General features: G+C 50.2%; 2 protein-coding genes across 2 annotated transcripts; both read right to left on the bottom strand.

The window, feature by feature from the left end:
* Positions 1–6,886: 6,886 nt before the first annotated feature.
* KRP23_4320 (uncharacterized protein) lies at positions 6,887–7,939 on the bottom strand (the record flags this gene model as incomplete). Its single annotated transcript, XM_067889262.1, has 1 exon — positions 6,887–7,939. One exon carries the CDS (start codon positions 7,937–7,939, stop codon positions 6,887–6,889), a length of 1,053 nt encoding a protein of 350 aa, XP_067748438.1.
* Positions 7,940–9,954: 2,015 nt separating this feature from the next.
* KRP23_4319 (uncharacterized protein) lies at positions 9,955–11,172 on the bottom strand (the record flags this gene model as incomplete). The annotated part of the gene is made up of 1 exon (XM_067889261.1): positions 9,955–11,172. One exon carries the CDS (start codon positions 11,170–11,172, stop codon positions 9,955–9,957), a length of 1,218 nt encoding a protein of 405 aa, XP_067748437.1.
* Positions 11,173–20,594: the final 9,422 nt, after the last annotated feature.

Here is a 20,594-nt window from a genome sequence, read left to right as displayed (position 1 = left end):
TGTTGTAGGCACGCACCGGATAAACTTGGGATGGTTCCTTCGTCAAAGCTGATCCGTGGTCCCATACGATAACCCCGGCGAAACATTTTCTCCAATGGCTAGAAGGCAGGTCTCGCCTTTCAAGCCTTGTCTGTCGTTGCGGTCCCAGCAGCGCTGTTTTCAAAGTGAAGATAGCGAGTAATGGTCCTGAACCGATCTCGTCTCATGTACCTATTGAAAGTTCCGTGCGGGGTTGCAGCAGTTCCTTTAGTCAACCAGTTCTTGTCCAGTCCATCAGTGTGACTGCAAAGTGTTTGAGCTATCAGCAAGCCCACCACATGGAGAATCTCGTGTGCTTTGATCGGCTTGGTCCGCTTCAATTTGTCGATCAGGTCTTCATTCGTTTGCACCGTTTTACGCGGAGCCTTCGCTTGAGCTTCTACCTGCTTCTCGCGTTGTTTTTCCGCTACAGCAGGAATAGAATGGATACGATATTCCTCCGTTCCCTTTGCAATGCGGTACCCAAGCGTCTTCGGAATGAAATATAAAAAAAAAACTGAGTGCGCATACGCAGCAGCAGACCGGGTCGATTCACAACCTCCTTCGTAAAGATCATCAGCTCCATCAATTATCAGTTCACGTATATTCAGGATCATACAGAATAACAAGACCAGCGAGTTAGAATATCATTCGAATACAGAATATCATATCGGAAAACTACAGAAATTTTGTAGTATCACCAGTGTTGCTATGTCGATTACAGACTTACCGGAACGTGCTTCGTCATATATATTCCAGCCAGAGTTGCCCATCTCACGCATGGCGTCATCATCTTGCTCAAACAGGTGACTTTCGTCTTCGAAGTCACTTTCCGACTCAACTTCGCTTTCGAATCCTTCCGGGAGATCCACTGTGGCGTCGACAGCTTCACTCATCGATTCAACCTCAGCGTCAATTTGGAACGAGTGACCAGTCAAATTCACGTCATCTGATGGAATTGAGCCGAAAATCTTCTCGGACCGACATGCGTCAGTAAAAAGCTCACAGTCGAACTCATCGATTCCCCCTTCTACAGCATCTGGTGCATGTTCAGAACTTGGCTCCTCCTTGTTTCTCTTAACAGTCGACGCCGGGTGTAGTGTCGCAACCCGCATGCACTGCTTCTGATAGAGTCACCGTCACTTGTGCGACAGTCTCAGACTCAGCCAGAGATTCCACGGCCGACAACTGATCCGCGGCTGCGGGGGGTACTTCTGGAGGTGCTGGACTCGTGATAGGAGGTGCTGAAAGCGGTGCCGCTGCTGCTGTAGTCTGTGATATGACTTCGTTACCCACGAGATTCGCTTTTTCTGACGGGGGCAGACAACGTGACGCCTAACTTTTCTCCCAAACGCCATTACTTCTTCTTCTCCTAAATTCCAATATAATTAGTACTATCCCCCCCCTCCCCACAGAAGTAGGTTATACGTACCAACGAAAAAGTTGATGCCTCTGCGCGAATCGTTCAGGCGTCTCTTCACTCCCGGCTTCACATAGCAGTGGTGTTAGCTCATTCCGGCAGGCTTGCGTGCCTTCCATTCTGCTGATGTGAGCTCACGCCAGAAATACGCTAATGTCTTCTCCCTCCGTCCGTTGATATCTCTCTTTTCGAAATGAAAGGTGGGGAGACAGGAACTGCCAGACTTCTCCATGATTTATATAGCCTTTTCTTGCATCACCTGAATATCCCTATCTATCTTCTCCTCACAGATACTCCGAGATGCGAACCCCATCCCCACCTCATACAAATCTCTATATGCGGTATTTTGGAGGATTAACAAGATAACTGGATATTATATCCTGCCATAACCTTTACTCTGTAGGATACAGCGTAACGTTACCTTATTTTATAGCATACCATAAACGGTACGATCAGTAATTAACATGACATACTGAAACTCAGTAAGATGCATGTACATGTATGAAGCACTTCCAGTAAACTATTGAAGTCCCGTGAATTTGTAAATGGGTGCTTTTTGCACCCTTTTACAATCAAATGATTTACGTTTGTATGTTATAGTTTCAAGCATCGTTTGTGCTGACCGCCAAATGAAAACGCTCGTCCACTTCTCTCGCCCGTTCGGCCACCGTGCTGCTAATGTTAACGGGAGAAAATTCGTTCGCTCTCACTGCAAGCCTCCCCCCCCCCCCTCCGTTATTCAGACAGGCCTTTCACTGCAGCAGCGAAGATCTTATTCCTGTCGCGAGCGGTTACCTTTTTGTTCTTCTTGAGGATAGGGGTCATGGTGTTCGAAGTGCACTGGTGGGTGTTCTGGCCGTCGGGTACCGATCTTATGGCAGGCGGCGAGGGCATGACGGGCACCGAGCTTGCTGTGGGTATCAAAGGCATGGCGGGCTTAGATTTCTACGTTTTAATCAAATGACGTTCGTAGATTGATCGTTGGAAATCCAAGCGCCGGTATTGACATCATACGAACGCCAAACATGCTACATATCGAGTCCAAGTAAAACCTTCACATCATTTGCATGATAGTAAAAACAGGAGCAAAAATTCCTATGAACCGATACAAGCGGGTAGATACTCGCTACGAAACAGCGACAGTGCTTCATCGTGGTAATAAGCCATTGCTGAACGTCCTTGGGGTCGTTAGACGCAGTGGAGCCTATGCTAACAACGAATCGAACCAGAATCATCAGATTGACGAAAAATGACGGGATATTGAACTCAGACTCTCCCTCAGGGCCAGTTACCACTGTGGAACACGTAGGCTTGCTGCACAAGAATGCCCACTTGGCCAATTATTCGTTTCGTAAACCCCGGAGAATGTCAACTGTTTGCAACTTGATTTGCTGACCCAATCTCTTCTGGACAGAGGTTGGGATTATTTTATTGCAATACAATAAATATTTGGATTTTTCAATAAAATATGTATTATTGGGCCTGGTTTCAATAAAATGCATTATTGTTTCAATTATTGACAATATAATAGAGCCCTGGACCGATGTCATCGTGAATCAGCTCCTCTGATATCAGCAATGCTTCTGTACAGTGTATACAGAGATCACTTGCCCGAAGGCATCACTCCCAGCTCTTTAACCTCTACTACCGAGCTTTTACTACTGTCACTAGTGAAAATGGCGGACACTGTCTTGGGCACGGTTCCGGTCGTCGGCCGGATGGGTCGACGCTGACGCAACTTGTAGCGGGGCTACACATTCGGTTCACCTCCTACCTTAGTGCAACATGCACTAAGGGATACATTCAGGTGACCACTCCACAAGGTGGTCCACATTCATAGCAAAAGGCATATGACTGGTAGAAAGTAACACCTTTCTACCAATGAGAGTCATTCAATAGATAGGGGTTCTGTCAGCCATCCAATGGTAGAACCTCTCATTAGAAATATCAGTTTTAGGGGGAAACCCCATTTACAATCAATACAGTTCTCATTTGGCACCAAAGCTATCGTTCGGTTCCTTTATCTAGGTTTAAGTATACTTGCGGATACAAGTATACTGAACTTAAGTAAATTACTCCTACGCTTCCTCATACACGTGCGCACACGTGTAAGCTTAAGTAGTGGGTCTAAGCAGACCCATTACACAACTTGAAGAGGCAGAGAGACAGGGTGGTCATCAGGCTCGGTCTCGGATTCCGGAAAGGTACGACCCCAACCGGGTCGATTACGATTGGTAGAAATGAGACCCGTGTGACAGGGGAACGATCGACAGTGGCTTTTGAATCTACCCGGTCTCACAACCGATCTGGCGGTGTCGGCGGCACTCCGCAAAGAAGCAGTGACCCGACGGGTGACACGACCCGCCGGCCCCGAGTCAAAAGGACCTGAAGAAGAAAAGGACAAGGACAAGGACAAGGACAAGAAGGAGAGGGGTGTCGCGCGTGCAGTCATCACGCCGCGTGAGATGCGCTGGCGGTCTGCGGATGACTCAAGCGGTTGGAGAGCCGGGTTGCTCCCCCTGAGAAGGTAAAGAAGAAGGATCAGTCGTGAATTTACCCGGAAAGCAACGTAACAAGCTGTATTTTTGCAATTACGGTTTGCTTGCTTCTGTTGTTACGACTCCTGTCTAGCTCCTCGCTTCTATTCGTCACGGTTGAACCGTCCCATTCCGGGACGACTCGCGACACGACATGTAGTCATTACAGTATTTTTCGCGAACTACAGCATGCGCATTCGATTCCGGTAACGAGGTCCGACACCATTTTAGGATTTGCTATATTTTAGTGCAGGTTGGCTAGAGGCTCAATTGAGACGCGCGAACTATGATATCTTCTACTTCTACATCAGCTCCATAGCTGGTATCAGTAGACTCCTTATTTCTTTCGTCAACTGTATTGAAGGCAATGCCAGTATGGCAAAAGCAATTTTCGACAGTAGCTTTTGCCTGTATGATCACGCCAAATCGCTTTGCTCCACTGCATCACTTGCAGTTGGTCGACCTTGTACACGTTTATCTCGATCTTGTCGCCGCGTTTGATCTTGTCGTAGACCCAGCGCAGCTGCCTTCCGCGGTACGCTACCTTGAACGCAGCGATGACTCCGGCATCCATGGGCTGTAAGAAAGCTGTGTTGTTAGGCGGCAGGAATTCTACTGTCACGTTTGTGCATGAAATATCCCCCGTACTATGGGAGGAGGCATTGTCAAGTAGTAACAATATATGACGCCCACATGCACGCATATCGCGATCTAGATTAATGAGCCACTCACTGAAAATCACTCCCGTCGTCCATGCCTTCGCGTTCGAGCGGTATTGAAATTCCAGCTCTTCAGCAGTGCGCTTCTTGAAGCAATACGGCTGCTTTGCGTGGCCTAAGAACAGCAGTGGAAGCGCGTCAGAGCTGTATGCGTTTGCCGTCAAAGCCACCGTAATCCTGGCCTTGTTCTTCTTGACACCGCGTGTCCCTTTAGTACATATGGAGCGAGCGGGTGCCACCGCGTAGCAGAGGCCCGTCTCGTCCACGTTGAAGATGTCCTTGGCCTCGTAGGGATTGGTGAGCTCCTGTAGTCGCTGTCGGCCGAGTGCTACTGCTGCTGGATCGGCTGAATCAGCTTCACCAGGGCGCTGACGAGAGCGCAGCCCATGCCTACGCTCAAAAGCCGTTAGCCACCCGTCTGAACATGAGAGGTCCCAAGCGTCGCATAGCTCTCGTTGTATGCCACGTGCCTTCATAGGGAATAGCGCTCGAGAAAGGCATACGTCCTGCACCTCCAGCCTCTGTATCCATGCCAACAGCGCGGCCTCCAGAGCCGGCGTCGTCACATGCAGGGGCTTGCGCCTGTTTCCATCACCGTAGTCGGCGCTCATGATGGCGGCGGCTCGCTTTGAGAATGTCCGAGACAGTTGTATGTGCAGGAGCTCTCTTGAGTTTGAGCGTTGACTTGGTCCAGGCTGCTAGCTCGTTCTGCATCATGGCTGGGCAGTCAGCAGCCTTCTCAATGAGAGCCCTCTTCTCCTTGATCTTCATCCAACCTCCCATGCTGAGAGAGGATTGAAATATGGTGATTGACGTGCAGCTAGTTTGCTGTGTCGCTCTGCCGAAGTTTCAATGGCTCGTACGGAGAGCTTCGAGATGGCTGGTGCTTAGTGCTTCGCGCCAGAACTTCCCCCAAACCTTGAGCCGTTCCCTGTTTAAAGTGATTGTATCATTCTGCTCAGGATATTATTTTTGAGTAGTACCGGAATCGCCCGCGCATACTGTACGTTTGTCTCCTACAAGCTCCTTTGTACTTTCTTTACGCCCCTCGGCCGAGAGCTGATCGCTGCAACCTCTGTGATTTGGATCGGAAACAAGTAGCTGGGGCTGGCGGGGATGCACGACGGCTACGAGCCCGAATGAGTAGTATAGTAGTAGTAGTATCGAATTAGCTATTGTGCCAGTTTGTCCAGCTATTTCGTGTATTAGTTAGCACTCGTATTTAACGCTAAATCAGTGTGGCTTTGGATAGATTACTACTATTATAGTAGCTACCAGTACAATAAACATTGCGGAAATATGTATTATTGCTTGCCATCATATTGTAGTATTTATCATTCAACCTTGCCTAGACACGATCGATGTCGTTTTCGACCAGTGGTCGGAGTGTCTGAGTGAGGCGCACGGCCGAGAGCTGTACATCGACTGGATTCGGTTCCCTGTTCGTTTGGAGCAGTGCGTATCGCCGTCAAGACTATTGTGTCTTTAGATTGAAGGCAACAGGAGCTAGACTGATGCTGCTATCACGGCCAAATTTGATCAAGTGGCGTCGGCGTAAGAAAGACGCCTGGGCGAGATCATTGTAGGAGCGACAGCACCTCGAGAAAGAACCTGATCGTTGCTTGACCGCAGCGGCTCGAATTGGCTGGGATGACTCCAGTCAAAAATTTCTCGCCTCTTTGCGCCGATTGACAATTGAATACGCCACTCTAAAGAAGGAAAACACTTTTTTGCTGCTGGAGGCGCTCGATAAGCAGTACAAGATCGAGCATGCTGCCCAAAAGCGAGACGGATGACTCCTTCAACCCCATGCAAGCTTCTTTCCGTAAGCATCAATCTCAAACACTTAACACCATATATTTTCAAAATCCAGTAGTTGGAGGGCATCTTTGCCATTAATGCTGAACGCTGTAGTGTCGAAAGACGGATTGGCGATGTCGGCAAAAGGAGCCTTTCCAACGTTGCGTACTTGACCCGTATCGTGAAACTCACGGTGCAAATGAATATCATTGAGCACTAGCCTGTAAGATGGTGGATACGTCTACCGCCCCATTGACGCTGTTTCTCTTCCTTGATCTCCACCACGTTCTGGGCATTGCAAAACGAACGAACTCGACTGTATCAATGGTTTTAACTTGTGGGATAATACCACTGGCGTGTGCGGTTCTCAGTGACCCCAGGCTCACTATCGTCTACACACCAGTCAGTAGACTCGATGGCATCACCATTTGCTCCCAGCGCAGGATCCAGTGAGTCCACTGTACAAACATATATTGTGCATGCAGAGCATCATGACTGTCACCCCAGTGGTCGTACACAACGTCAATAGAGTTGTCGTCTGCTTCCGTGAGCGTCAGAATGGATCCGCCCTCCGTGACCCACTCCACCTCGTCTGGATTCGCCTCGGCTGAGCGACTTCGTTTGTTGGCCTCCGAGTCGGCGATCACTGTCATGTACGTGACCACTCGTTTCCCGTCTTGCTCCGTCCAAGGTGAACGTTGGGCGAAGCAAATGTAGCGGAGATCCACTTGAGCTTGAACATTGCAAACCATCACACACCCATTGGCATCAAAGTGCTGTAGCACCCTCGTGGTGGAGCGCCCTGCTCTCAAGCCGCCCCAGTTCATAGGAATCACGAGATGAGGCCACGTGTCCATGTCCTTGTCACTCATCGCCTCGAAGGCAAACCTCAGAGAGCAGTGAAGACGCTTGGTAAATCGTGCGCGTGCTAGTAGGGTCTGGCTCCCCAAGACGGAAGTCGCGGTCGCCTGGTACACATCCCATCCAAGAAAGGCTCCTGCCAACCTTACGGACGGAAGATTTGACGGGGGCTTGGTACGGCATGCGTTTACGACAACATCGAAGTCTCCTCGGGTAAACGGATGGAAGTGGAAGGACGGCTCGCCGCCAGGAAAATGAACACGCCAGCCGTCCTCCTTGTTGCGACTTGGTAGCAGGAGCTCGTTTTTCTTAGTCAAAACGTGGCTTTCAGCGAGCAAGACTTCATCAAACAGTTTGTGCTTCTCGAGATTGGCTCGCAGCGCCACGTTTTGCTCATGGAGAGCCTCTTTCTCGTCGACCAGAAACTGCAGTGCTCCGATTTTACTTTGTTCGCAGCCCGCACTGTTGATAGCTTTCGTTCTCCTCAGATTTTCTCTTCGCCACTTCATTTCGCTCTCTAGCCGCCGGAGTTCACCACACAACCAATTGTTCTTCTCCTTTTTCCGGAGACGAAACTTGACCATTTTGACCCGATGCTTTCGGCGTTTCCGTTCGTCATTTCCCGAGGATTTTGCCTCTACGCCATAGACCTCGAGACAGTCAAGTATCCCAGACGAAAGAATGGCGTTCTCCATCTCGGACAAGCGTGGAGATAGTAGGTTTGTCATGCCAGCACCAACTTGACTGTCAGGTATCGTGATATGCTTTCTTCGGCTTGAGATGACAAATGGTGATTGCTTCTGACGTGAGATTGAGGACGTTAGATCCTTCACCAGCATGATTACTGTGCTAAGAAGACTCTACCACCTCATGATCCGGTGGTGATCAAGTTCTAGTCTGTAACCCCGCTGGGCACTTGTTTATCCCAATATAAAGTGTATCGAATATTGAAGTGCGTTTAACGTATGTCAAGCCAAAAAAGAGCATCAAATACGAACGGTTATTTGATGTGACCTATTCGATGTAGCCTTTGATTGCGTGAGTCTTCATCCGGCCACCTTTCAATAACGATTCACGCAATCGAAGTCTACAAGCGGAAAACGGGGCTACGACCAAACCACAGGCGCATTTTTCTGCTTGTAGACGGATACCTCTCCGGGTTTTAATCACCCCTGTTCTAAGTGAATCGCAAATGTACCAGTAATAGGCACCTCAAATATTTATTGACAGCAATTTTCCTCAATAGAGAGGTTAGGTTTGGTGCCTTGCATGTTTTGCATTGTGTCCAGCAATTGGGTTTCCGATAATGATAATACAATTGAACTGAAGCTGGGCCAGCGATCCTCACTCTCGTTGTGCAATTTAGTTTCAGAGAAGGCACGTTTGCTGCATAAATGCACCTGACGACTATGCTTGCTCAGCTAATTTCTGCCGAGTTGGAGAAGGGGATGGAGGGGCATAATACTCTGTGCTCATCTGAGACGTGACCGGCATAATATATCATGCATGTGCACCAATTCCGGTGGTCAGGTTCAGATGAGTCTGGGAAGTCAGTTGATTGCGGGAATTGACGCATCTTCTACTCGAGGCTAGGCCTGTCAACCGTTGGGCTCCAAACGACAGCAACTGAACTAAACATAAAAGGTGTAAGGCAGGCTGCCGAGGGCAAGCTCCAGGCCACATACTCGTACTTTCTCGTGGAGCCTACTCGAGGCTTCTGCTCGGAGATGTGTCTCAGCCACCTTTTTACCAACGTTGACAGGCCTACTTGTATGCGAGGCTTTTACTCGGAGGTGTGTCTCAGTCATCTTGATCGTGGCACCTACAGTATGGACGTGACGAAATATCGCGGTCAACAGTGATATTAGTCGATGGTTCTTACTAGAATATTAGTACAAAGTATGTTGTGTCCAGGTTTCAGTTGTACAGCAGAACTAAACGCGTTAGTCGTGTGAATGAACCTGACGGTATCTCGATATTGAAATGGGTTTTATAGTAGCGCCGCACGACATCAAGATATGCATGTAATTGCGCTGAATTGATCGAGCAAATCGCGAGCCGACGCCAAATATTGACTTAAGTGTGAGTATTAGTACTATAATAATCCATCGGTTGCGTGAATAGTATACATAGTATTATACTATCACCTGAAAGGCTATGCGTCTTGTTATTTCGTCCTAGTACTTCCGGAACAAAATCTTCACTACTTATATGTTCTCGGGCACAGACCTATCTGCAGCTTAATACAGGCCACAGGTGCTGGTCATCATCGAACGTCCCGAAATTCCCTGCCCAAGGTGTGTTGCGGAATACTACCAGTAGTTGAATTCTTACTAGCTACTCAAACTAATTGTGTACTGAGTATCGACTGGATTCTGAGGACTAAAGAAAAATTTAACTCATAACGATGCAGTCCTTCATGACTACCCTTGTTAATAGTATGTAAGTGTTTCCTACAATTCTAAACAACAGCTCGATGTAGTCACATGATGTAGCCCTCGTTCAATCCCAGCATACCAAGGCCGCTAGCTGCTGGGTGTATTCGTAGTGGTGTCGGATAAAACAGCTATCAAAGCAGTGCTAGTTTAGCTTCTTAGGTTCAGACTTTGAGCAGACGAACTGATGAAACACACTGCTCAAGGCCGAAAGGGAACCGAACCCAATCAATATACAGCTCTCGACCGTGCATCTTGCTAAGGCAGCCAGCCCACTGGTCAAACTCGACATCGATGGTCTCATCGTCCACTTCTGTGATCGTGATGTAGGTCCCGCCTTCGAGAATCCACTCCACGTCTTCTTGAGCACCTTCTGCCTCTCGGTTGAGCGTGTTCATCGCGGAGTCTCCGATCGTTATGACATACTTGTCAACGCGACGACCTTCTGGACTTCGCCCGCGAGTGTGTCGGGCCAGAGCGATGTAGCGGAGATTTACTTCGCCTGGGATGTTGGTGACCATGATGTGGGCATTTTTGCTAATATTCTGTAGCACTTGGCAATGGGTTTGCCCGCTCTGGACGCGCCCCCAGCTTCTCGGTGTAACTAGCACAGGCCACAGGTTCTTGTCCATACGAGGCAAAATCCTCTCAGCCATGTCGAGCGAGCAACAAACACGTCGTGTGAATCGAGCGTGCGCCATAAAAGTTCCATCCGCATTTGGCGTCAGCGGCGCGTAGTTTACTGTCCAGCCGAGAATCTTCCCCACGGTCGATGTGCACGGGTGACGTTGAGCATACGCGCTGTCGTTGTTGTCAAGGATGCTGTCGTATTCTTCCCTCGTGAACGGGGTAAAGTAGAATGACGGCACTCCGCTCGGGAATTGCACGCTCCATCCTGTCTTGCCTGCGATTTGTGGCACTGATTTTACTTTTGTGAGTGCCTTCGGAGGAGATGTTTGTTGTTTTTCAGGAGCAAGAATCTCCCGTGTATCATGATCCAGCATGTTCTCGAACTTCATCCGCTGTCTGATCGTGTCTTTTAGCACCAGATTCTCTCTCTCCAGGGACGCGAGCTCGATGGTGCTCAGACGAAATGCCTCGTCGATCGTTCTCGGTACGACCCCGTCCGCTGACACACGAGCCTCAACTAGGCGTTGGTAGAGTTTCTTCTCGAGTACCCGGCGTTCTTGGAGCATCGAGGCTACGCTCTCCTTCTTCTGTTGTCGCCAACGCACCATCCGTCGACGCTGCTGCTCACGTCTCCACTCCTCCCGCATTACAGCAGCCCAGAGCTCGTTCGACGCAGGGTCTTTCTTGTTCTTGGTGGCGGCGCAGGCTTCGTGGCCGTCGGCACTTGAGGGGGATGAAATAACGGAGACCATTGACGCTGTGGGTCTTTGAGGAAATAACTTGGAATGACGTGACCCGACGCACGAGAATTCAGTGCTCTATGCGCTCTGCCAGAACTTCTGGCAGAGCTCACAGTATACGGAAATTTTCACATCACAGCTGGTATCACGAGGACGTCTCGTAGCCTAGGAAGCCGTCATCGCCAGTCACTCTGCATGACTGTTCGCAACAATGGAGGTGGATGCTTGTGCTGGCTTCGCCTTCAACCCATAGAATGGTATACACTCGAGAGCATTGTGGATTGATCATGTGAAAACTTTCTGAACTACGAGCAAGAGCATTGGTGGGCGAGGAATACTGCCTGAAAGTTGGAGGTGGCTGGGGTGGTTTACGAGCGGTAGGCTGCGATCACTCATTTTGGGATTTGCATGCTCGCAAACAGAACTATGATAAAGTAGAGTGGGCACGCCAACCCGCGGCAGACTCTCTTACTGTAGGTCACTTAGCTACAGTATACTGCGCCAGCCATGATGTTAATTAAGACGGACCAGTACATCTGATAAGAACTACATGAAAAGCTTGGGTTGTCCGTCCTATACATTTGTTCTCAGTGCACAGTTACCCCAGCACAGGACGTTCATACAATCGTGGTGACCATGGTTCGATGTAGCGCAAATAAAAGCGATGCCAAGCCCAACAGACTGATAACAAGTCTTCCACGTCATTATTGTCGCGAGAAGCTCATTGACTGTCGGAGGCGCAGCATAGTTGTGACAAACCATGTGAATTTTTAGTATTCACAACTAATCGCTATTCGTTTGAAGTTTTGGCGTCAGCTGAAGTCGGCGTTCAAGGGGTCAACCACACCTCCCAAAACCGAAATAAACAGTACCAGAACCAGGATCTCCCTCGTGCTGATTGCACCAAGCCGACTGTAAGCGGTACATGCAGCATTTTTAGCGTTTCGTCAACTCTCACATTCAAGCCTTGGAAGAGAATCCGAGCCTCTAGAGGCAGAAAGATTTTGAAGTGAACCCCGCAGCACGTCCACACACCTCAAATTGAGATGGGACGTGATTCAAAAGCGTTTGTTTCCCATTGCTCGGTGTTGTTGTTCACCAGCACGCGCCAATATCATAGGCAGCCGAGTGTCTGATATCTCCAGAAGCGCCGCCATTCACGGACTGCTAGCGGTGTTTTTATGCCACTAGTTGGTCGTGGGTGACATCCATAACCAAGTTGCCTGGCTTGTTGAATACCTGGGAGTGATGACGAGCGAATCTGAGAACGAGTCCGTTGAAAATACTCAGGTCGGAGTTGTGCTTCGAACCCAGCCGCACACCTCATCTTTCTTACCCCCACCCTGTGAAACTTTATTTTTACGTCGCCTGGCGTCTAAGCGAGTCCCATTTTGAGAAGTTCTGCCCACGATGGCAGAGGTGGAAGTGTGGGATCCCCCTCCGAATGCAGTCGCCCCAACAACTACTGTTTTGACGCAGCAAATGCCACGTATGTCACTATGGCGGCGTCTAGAGGAGAAATGGAGTGACATCCAAGTTGGTCGACAGGGGTCTTACTCTGTTGAACGCCTCGAGAGTCTGGATTTATACTGTAAGACAACGTCGAAGACTCGAGTTACTCTAGTGTGTCTGTTCACCCCAATACCCGCGTTATTGACTGCTGTATTGATCGAGTGTATACCATTGCGAGACCCAGCTGACGGGTGGGCTGCAAATTGGGCCTTCTGGGTCCGTTTGCTGCTGGTTCAGTCGATCCTTGCGTATGGTGTCAACTCGCAAATGATCCGGTTTATACCGGGACTCAATTTCAGCGTTCCTAAGCGAATTTTCGTTGCTGTGGGGGTGAGCATATCTTTCGTGGGAGTTTCCCTCGTAGCCGCCAGTACGATCGGGTTCCCAATTCCACTCATGATGCAATTCTCAACTTTTCCTATCGGCATTTTTACATCAACTATGATTTTGATCGCCTTGGGCTCAGTCCTGTTCGCGAACGAATCGCCACTCAAAGTTCATTTCGACAGATATAACAAGTACTTCCTAACGTTTATGGTGCTTTGTGGTTCGTTTCCGATCTACAAGGTGCTTTACGAGCAGGTATCCGAGCGATATCGTGGCTTACTAGTCGCCATTCTGCCAGTTTTTAAATTTGCTGGGAAGCATTTGATGGTGCACTCTACGCGCGAGCTAGAAGACATGAAGCCGACACTGGTGGCATTATCGGTGGATTTCATGAGCACTCTATTCATTTCGGTGTGTATGTCAACTGCAGGATCCATGTCGCTGACAATTCTCTTCATTGGGGCAGATATTGGCCAGTCCGTTCTCGAATTTCGAGAGATGCGAGCAAATTCGAAACTGTTGCTACAACTTCTCAACGACCGCAAACACTCCCAAGTCCACCACCATGGAGACGATTCCAGCTTGCTGACGATGGTACGTGCCACGATACGGGACTCCGGTAGCTTTCGAACGAAATCCTTTCAAGGTGTGCGACTTTGGGCTTGTCTGCGTTATCCGCTTACAAAAGAAAAGGAGACAGAGCTCAATTTACTCGATGCGTCAGGTGTATACCAACCGAAAGATGAACCAGGTAGCAACCTTTCCTCGAAGAGGTTAAGCATTCGACGGACCCAACTTGCTTCGATTACGCCGTTAAGGTTACAAGTAGCCCCCGCAGTGGAGCATTTAGCTGGAACTACACTAACCGCCACTCCGGATGAACAACACGATACGAATTCGAGGCGTGCGGAACGATCGAAGAAGCTTGTGGTCCAAGGTCTGCAGCTTCTGTTCCATTGTGAGTATGTGGTGCTGGTTGAGTACGTGGAATGCGTCGTCCCGCTAGTTTTCGTCGTGTTTCAAATCCATCCTCGAGAAACTACCAACTATCGCGTATTATCCGGGTGGCGCTGGCAACTGGACCATGGAAGCCGCAGCTGGTGTTCTGGTGCTAGTTGTGTTGGAAATTGGGTCTCTCCTTTTCCTGAACTCCTTCTTACAACGGAATTTTGCGTTGTCATCTTTGTACCAACTCGCGTTTGTGATCGAAACTGAAGTGTATCCCGTACAAGCCATCCTTTTTGTCATGATCCTCGTCGTGTTGCAGTACGAACTCCAACATTTCGGTATCGTTAGCTTTGCCAGATTGACAACGTATCGCTCGGTCATCCTTCTAACTTGTTTTTCTGTATTTGACGGAGCGCAGGTGCAGACTTTACTCTCCGTTTTGAGTGGCTACAAGACAAAAAGCAATAATTATGATGATTTTGTTTTACCAACAAAGAAACAGTAGAATATTTTCGGGCAGAAACTTTATACGCTTGGTTCACCGTCGATCATAGTGCTCGCTCGACGATGCTGATGATACCACCGCCCAGCATTCGAACTCGGACTCGAGGTGTATGGTTGTCTCGTCGAGGAGCTGGGGGCGTTGACGCCAGATGAATGGATACGTACGTGCGCAAATTCCGAGGCGAATGTATGTAGGACGGATTGCTGGAGGTATGTTTTTTTTTAATGCTAGTTAATGTTTTAATCTTCTTTCAAGCAACTCCTGATGATTTTTCAAGCAAATCGGTGGTTTGCAAGCAAGTCCACGAATTCACCTTGCCAAGCTTTCTCACAACGTCGGCGAGTATTCGTGGAACATGCTTGATGTACGATGCTGCTACTATTTGCTTGTAGTATTTTTACACTACGCTACCGACAACTTGATTAGCGTGATGCCTTTGGTACCGGCACGTTTCCTAAACTGAACTCGATATTGACGGCGAGATGGGAAACCTGCCTGGTGTGGGTGAATCGCGCTGGGAATACTGGTTGACCGTGGAGGCCAAGACAGTAGTCGCTCGCTCTCATGGTCAGCTATAGTAATGCTACAGATGGAAGGCGAAGCCGCGATCGAGATCAAGCCACTGGTCCTGCTGCTGGTTAATGAAAAGTCGTATTAACCAGGTTCCAGATTTATTTGACTTGCTTACATTTAGTTGCCTGATGAAGTACCTTACAGTTAATGAATTTGCTCGGCAAGCCACGATTGCTTGTAAAAATATTTCCTCAATGCAGAAAAGTGTCGAGTGCAGTATTTCGCACCTTTCACCGAAGTAGACGAAAACACGATCGGCGTTGTGTACATGATGGATGAAGTCTGTACGTCATTGGATCCAACATGCCGTTTTCATGATTGTCTCCAACACGACTACTCGCATTTGGAGTTGAGGAGATTTTGGTGAATTCATTTGGCTCGCTCTAAAATATCTCGAAGTAACTAATAAAACAAATTAGCTTGAACGCGAAGTTTGTTTGAAAAAGAGGATAATGGTCGTTATCCACAAATGATGAAAGTTTCGTAATTTGTTGACGTACTTCAGTTCATCTCTCCGTTCTGTTCTCTGAAACCACGTAGTTTTCATCTCAGTTCTCCGGCATTAGTCGGTTTGTCGACATCATTATGTGGAACCACCTGATAATAGACTCGGCCCATCGAACAAACAGGTTCTGCGCGTGAAGCTCGTCGTGGCAGCTAGCCCAGTGATCATAGCGTACGTCAATAGTGTTCACGCTGGTCTCGGTGAACTTGACGTAGGTGCCTCCTTCTTTGACCCACTCAATGTTATGATGACGCTGATCGGAGGAATGCTTTTGCGCATTGCCTTTTGAATCTGCAAGCACCATTGCATACGTGATAGTACGCTCTCCGAAACGAGATTTTCTTGGTAGTCGACGAACAAGGCTGATGTAGCGGTAGCGCGGTTGACCTGGAAAATCGTGCACGATCACGTATTCATCCGCCTCGAACGCTTGCAACACCTGGCAAGAAGCTTGTTTGCGTTCGTTGTAGCCCCAACACGGCGGTGTTACGACCAACGGCCACGATTGAAGGTTCGTATTGATTATCGATGCGTCAAGTGCGTCCATCGAGCAGGAAACGCGCGTGGTAAATCGCACATGCGACACAAGAGAGCCGTCGCCAGTTCTTCGAGTGAGAGGATCACGATGCACAGTCCAGCCGAAAAGTGACCCCGCTACCTCTATTCGAGGAGGGTCGTGCGCCAGCGTATCGTCACAGCACTGGAGGATGTCGTCAAATTCCTTGCGTGTAAACGGATGAAAGTAAAACGACGTCGTCTCATCCTGGAAATACACTTGCCAGCCGGATTCATCGAGAGGTGGCCTCGACACCCACTTGGAAGCCTTACTAGCTTCGCGAACTGGAAGAGAACTCGAAGGTTCCTCTGAGGACAGACCACAATCTACAGCAGCTTCATGGACAAGTGACCAGCAACGATTGTACTGCTGTAGCTGGTTACGAATCGCAAGTGCCTCAGTCCGCAGAGCGTCACTCTCCAGGGCGAGTTGATAAACCTCGTCGCTGATTCCTTCGTCATCGTTCGCTCTCCTTGCAACGCCCTCACTTAAAGCCGCGAGCTGCTGCTTCACTTGTTGCTCGAGTCGTTCCCGCTCTTGGTGCATCTGCTGGAGCTTCAGTTTCGTCCTGGCTCGACACCGTGCAATGCATTGGCGCCGTCGCTGAAGTCTCATCTCTTCCTTCACCTCCTTCGTCCATGAGGCAGTAGTCGAAGCGGCCCAGTCGCGAATCGGAGTCGAAGGTTCAGCAGGGTCCATTTTGCCAACCACAGAAGGCGACACGGTGACGAAATTAACGCTGCAAGTGATGTGATACCTTGCGATCGAAGACGAGGCAACAACGGGGTGCACTGGACAAGAGCATACCAGCTGTGGTCCGTATAGGAGCAACTCAGCGATGGTGACCCTCCTCAGTTTTTTAGTTTTCAGTGAGGTACATTGATGTCACTTAGTGGTGCTAACGACTTCCTATGTCCGTTCTAACCATCGCCCCTATGTCGGTAGTTAGCCTTCTCCAGGTCCTAGCTTACGCTTCCCCGTTACGTGCCGGTGTCCTTACTGACTGTCGGCCACGACGTCCGCTTGCGCCGCGTTGTCCTCGTGTGTTTTCCATTGTATCATGTCTCCATCTAGGTGGCGGAGTACTTTCCTCCATTTCCCTGAATCGGTGCCCGTGTCAGCCGTGTACTGTTGTACGCTCGTTCTGCTTTCGAGCGCTGTGTTTGTTAGCTCCATTGCCATACGGTTGGCTTCTTTGGCGTGGTGTAGCCATTCTACTTCCCGGAGCCGATCCACGATGCGCCGACTCCTCCAGTAGATTTGTGTTAAATGCCGTGCCTTTGGGGGCTTGCGTTGCCGATGCTGTGCAATCAGCATCTTGTTCGTGCTCACCACCCATAGCGGCCAGTACCGCTTCTTCTCGCACGGCTTGAGTCCCATGAGGAGCCCTAAGTGTTCCGCTTCCGTGGTCGTCGGTGACGAGCTGGCGTATGACATGTGCCCGCTCCAGTTGGCCCCGCTCGATATGTCATTACAGCTGACAATGATCGCCCCGCAAGCTCCTGATCGTTTTGTTCCTGCCACCCGTCCGGCCACGTACAGTATGTACCTGGTTCCTCCCTCGGCGTGATCCACTGCTGGCAGTGTGTCCCCTCCCGAGTGAAGGGCTCTACCGACGATCTTCGCCGCCGTCGCTCCAACTACTAGTGATGGCGCTGCCCGTAAGTGTGCCTGGACAGTATTGTAACCCTCTCGCAGCCGCTTGTTAAGGAGTGCCACGTGGTGCCCTTCCGCGATGTTGTTCGACTCGTCAAAGTGGTTGACCCGCCACCGCCAAGCTGCGTGGAGATAGATGGCTACCCCAATGCGCCAGCTGCTCTCAACGAGCAAAGTCACCTCCTCCGCAATCTGAGGGCGAAAGTCCATCACTTCCCGTTGTACTGTAGCCATGCTGCCCCATACGCCTGCCGGTATTTTCGTAAGTTGCATCCCGAATACCTCCTGCTGCAGTCCGTCGTCTGTCAGTCCGAGTTGTCGCCATGGCTGGAGTAGGTGCCTCCGTAATGTTCGCGTCGCTGGGCATCCCCAGAAGACGTGTTCCAGATCCACGTCCAGCAAGTGTACACAGGATTCATGTGGGCAGCCGATCTTGTCGTGTCGCCTGTCAAACATCGAGAGTGCTCTGAGCTTGAGGCGCAGTAGTAGTTGTTCTCCCCACGGATTGAGGCCCACTACTCTCCGGATGCGTTTCCATTCGAGTAGTGCAAGCCCTTCCGCCAGTTGTGGGCTCCGTTCCTGCCATTTTTTGGTCCTGCCGTCGAGGTCTATAGCCCCTCGACGTCGTTTCGCCGCTGCCACGCGCTCTTTGTACTCACGGCGAGTCCGTGTCCACCTGCGGCGTCCCGCCCATAAGCACACGAGTCTGCTCAGTCTTGGATGTGGGTGAACCTCATGCACCTTCAGTTCCGGTCGCATTCTGGCCGTAAGTACTCTGCATAAGTCTGCCCCGCCGTGTATTGTCTGCACCCACGGTTCCTCAGTGATGGATGTGTGGAAGACCACTTCCACCGGGGAGTGGCCTCTGACCGTCACTATCACCGGGTGTTGGTCTGGGGTAGCAGTGAACTTGACTTCGGCAGGGTATATCTTCCGCGTCAGCAGGTCCATATAGTTAAAGAGCAGTGCTTTCGCAAATTTCTCGGCCTGCGCTCGGTTTTGCGGCGCACCATGCGCTGCGTTGAACGTGAGACATCCCTGCCCTGTGGCCGTCCTATTCCAGGCAGCGATGTCCACTACCGTCGGGGTTCGCTCGCCTGTCAGTCCCATCTCCTCCGCCAGCGATCTGCGTTGCCCGTCACTCGAGATAATCTGTAGTGTCTGCACGTCCGCGTGTGCTAGCCACTCCATGTGCGGTCGGTCCGCATATTTTCCCGGAGGAAATTGTCTTGCAATCGCCATTGTCCGCAGCAGCTCCGTCGCGTCGACTCTCAGTGTGTGATTCTCCCACTCGATGGCGATACCACCCGCTTTGTAGGCGAGGCATACCTCAGCTCGTTTAGTCGCTAGCGCTGTCGCCGTCGGCTCCGGGAGTCCTGCCAGAGCTATCAACTTCCTACCTGTGAGCCAGATACTGGCGCTTCGTCGGACCCCTTGAGTTCCGGATGGCGTATATTCAGGTGTGATGTGCACCTTCGGTGCGAGTCCTGGCTTTCCAGTATGAAACAATACGTCGCCGACAATGTGTGCTTGGTGCGTCCCGACCGCCGCCCAGGTGCTGACCATCACTGCCGCTAGCGCGTAGAGCTCCGATCGCAGATCCGGAACTGCGAGCCCTCCGTTGGTCCGCGGCATTGCTGCCAGATCTGCGTTTAGCCATGCCCTCGTCCCCAAAACTTCAGCTGCGAACTGCGCATGCCAGACATAGTTTCGTATCTTGGTGTCCATGAGCTGCACCTCTGATGTAGTCGGCCAGGCATGTCGTGCTACGTACAGGAGCTTCGGGATGATGACTGCAGCCGCAATCATGCTGCGTTGATCCACCGTCAGCACCTGTTGACTTGCCAGAAGCAGCCGCGTGAGCAATTGTTGTCCAGCTAGTTCCCAGGATCGGCAGGGTTTCACATTGCTTCCCACTTGGATGCCAAGATACCGACACGCCGATGGTGACCCTCCTCAGACGAATTATTTTTTGAGTATTTTTGAACACCATAAAGCTGGTACAAGTGCCGCGGCCGTTAATGCAGGCTTATCGATTAATAAATGTTGTTTGCAGACTCTGGTGCGTCTATCAAGAAAGTGTTCAAACATCACAGTGAATATCGTGCACTACTAACCCTTCGTCTGAGTCGAATTATTTCTTGACTATTTTGGAAGTCCGTATTACAGAGACTGCAGCACAGCAAAATACATGTAGGAGCTCCAACACCGTAAAAGAAGACAGCAACACCGCATCGAGGGAGCGATATCGCTGTAACTGAAAGCACCACTTCGGCATTCAATGTCCTGACCCATAGCACTTACGCTAACTACTACCAAGTGAAGTGCACGGAGTATTAGCTGTGCTTGCAGTTGAAGCAGTACATTATCTCGCTTGCTAATAGAAACACCTATTAGCACCGTTGCCGTTTTGTTTGAGCACAATATTGCCGTGATGTAGCATTCTATCTACGCCGAGCCACCGACGAAGCTGCTGTTCGACCACGGTCTCGCCGCATGCACACCAAGAAGTACTTTCCATCCCCTCTATCAGGACCATAAGATTCGTGTGGGTCTCGTGGGTTTCTTCACGGGCTCCAGCAGCCTCCACGTGCCGCTGCTCATGAGCCCTGACCAGTTCAAGCTCACTCAACGGCGCCCACGACGACGCCCTGCATTTCAAGCAGGCATGGAGGCCAAGCACCATGTGGTCGTGGGCAACCCGCTGAACGTCAAGGTGCAGCAGACCATAAACCACTGCGTCATCGACCAGGCCACGGCGTACTCTTCTCCGTGTTCCACAAGCGCCTCTTCGGCAGCGGCTTCCTCACTGTGCGGCACGCTCGGACAACACTGAGTGCCGAGGTTTGACG

This window comes from Phytophthora ramorum, assembly GCF_020800215.1.
Source record: "Phytophthora ramorum isolate Pr-102 chromosome Unknown Phyram_PR-102_s0003, whole genome shotgun sequence".
NCBI classification, from domain to species: Eukaryota; Oomycota; class Peronosporomycetes; order Peronosporales; family Peronosporaceae; genus Phytophthora; species Phytophthora ramorum.
Note: the sequence above shows the minus strand (reverse complement) of the source record. Positions and strands in the feature narration are given on the sequence as shown.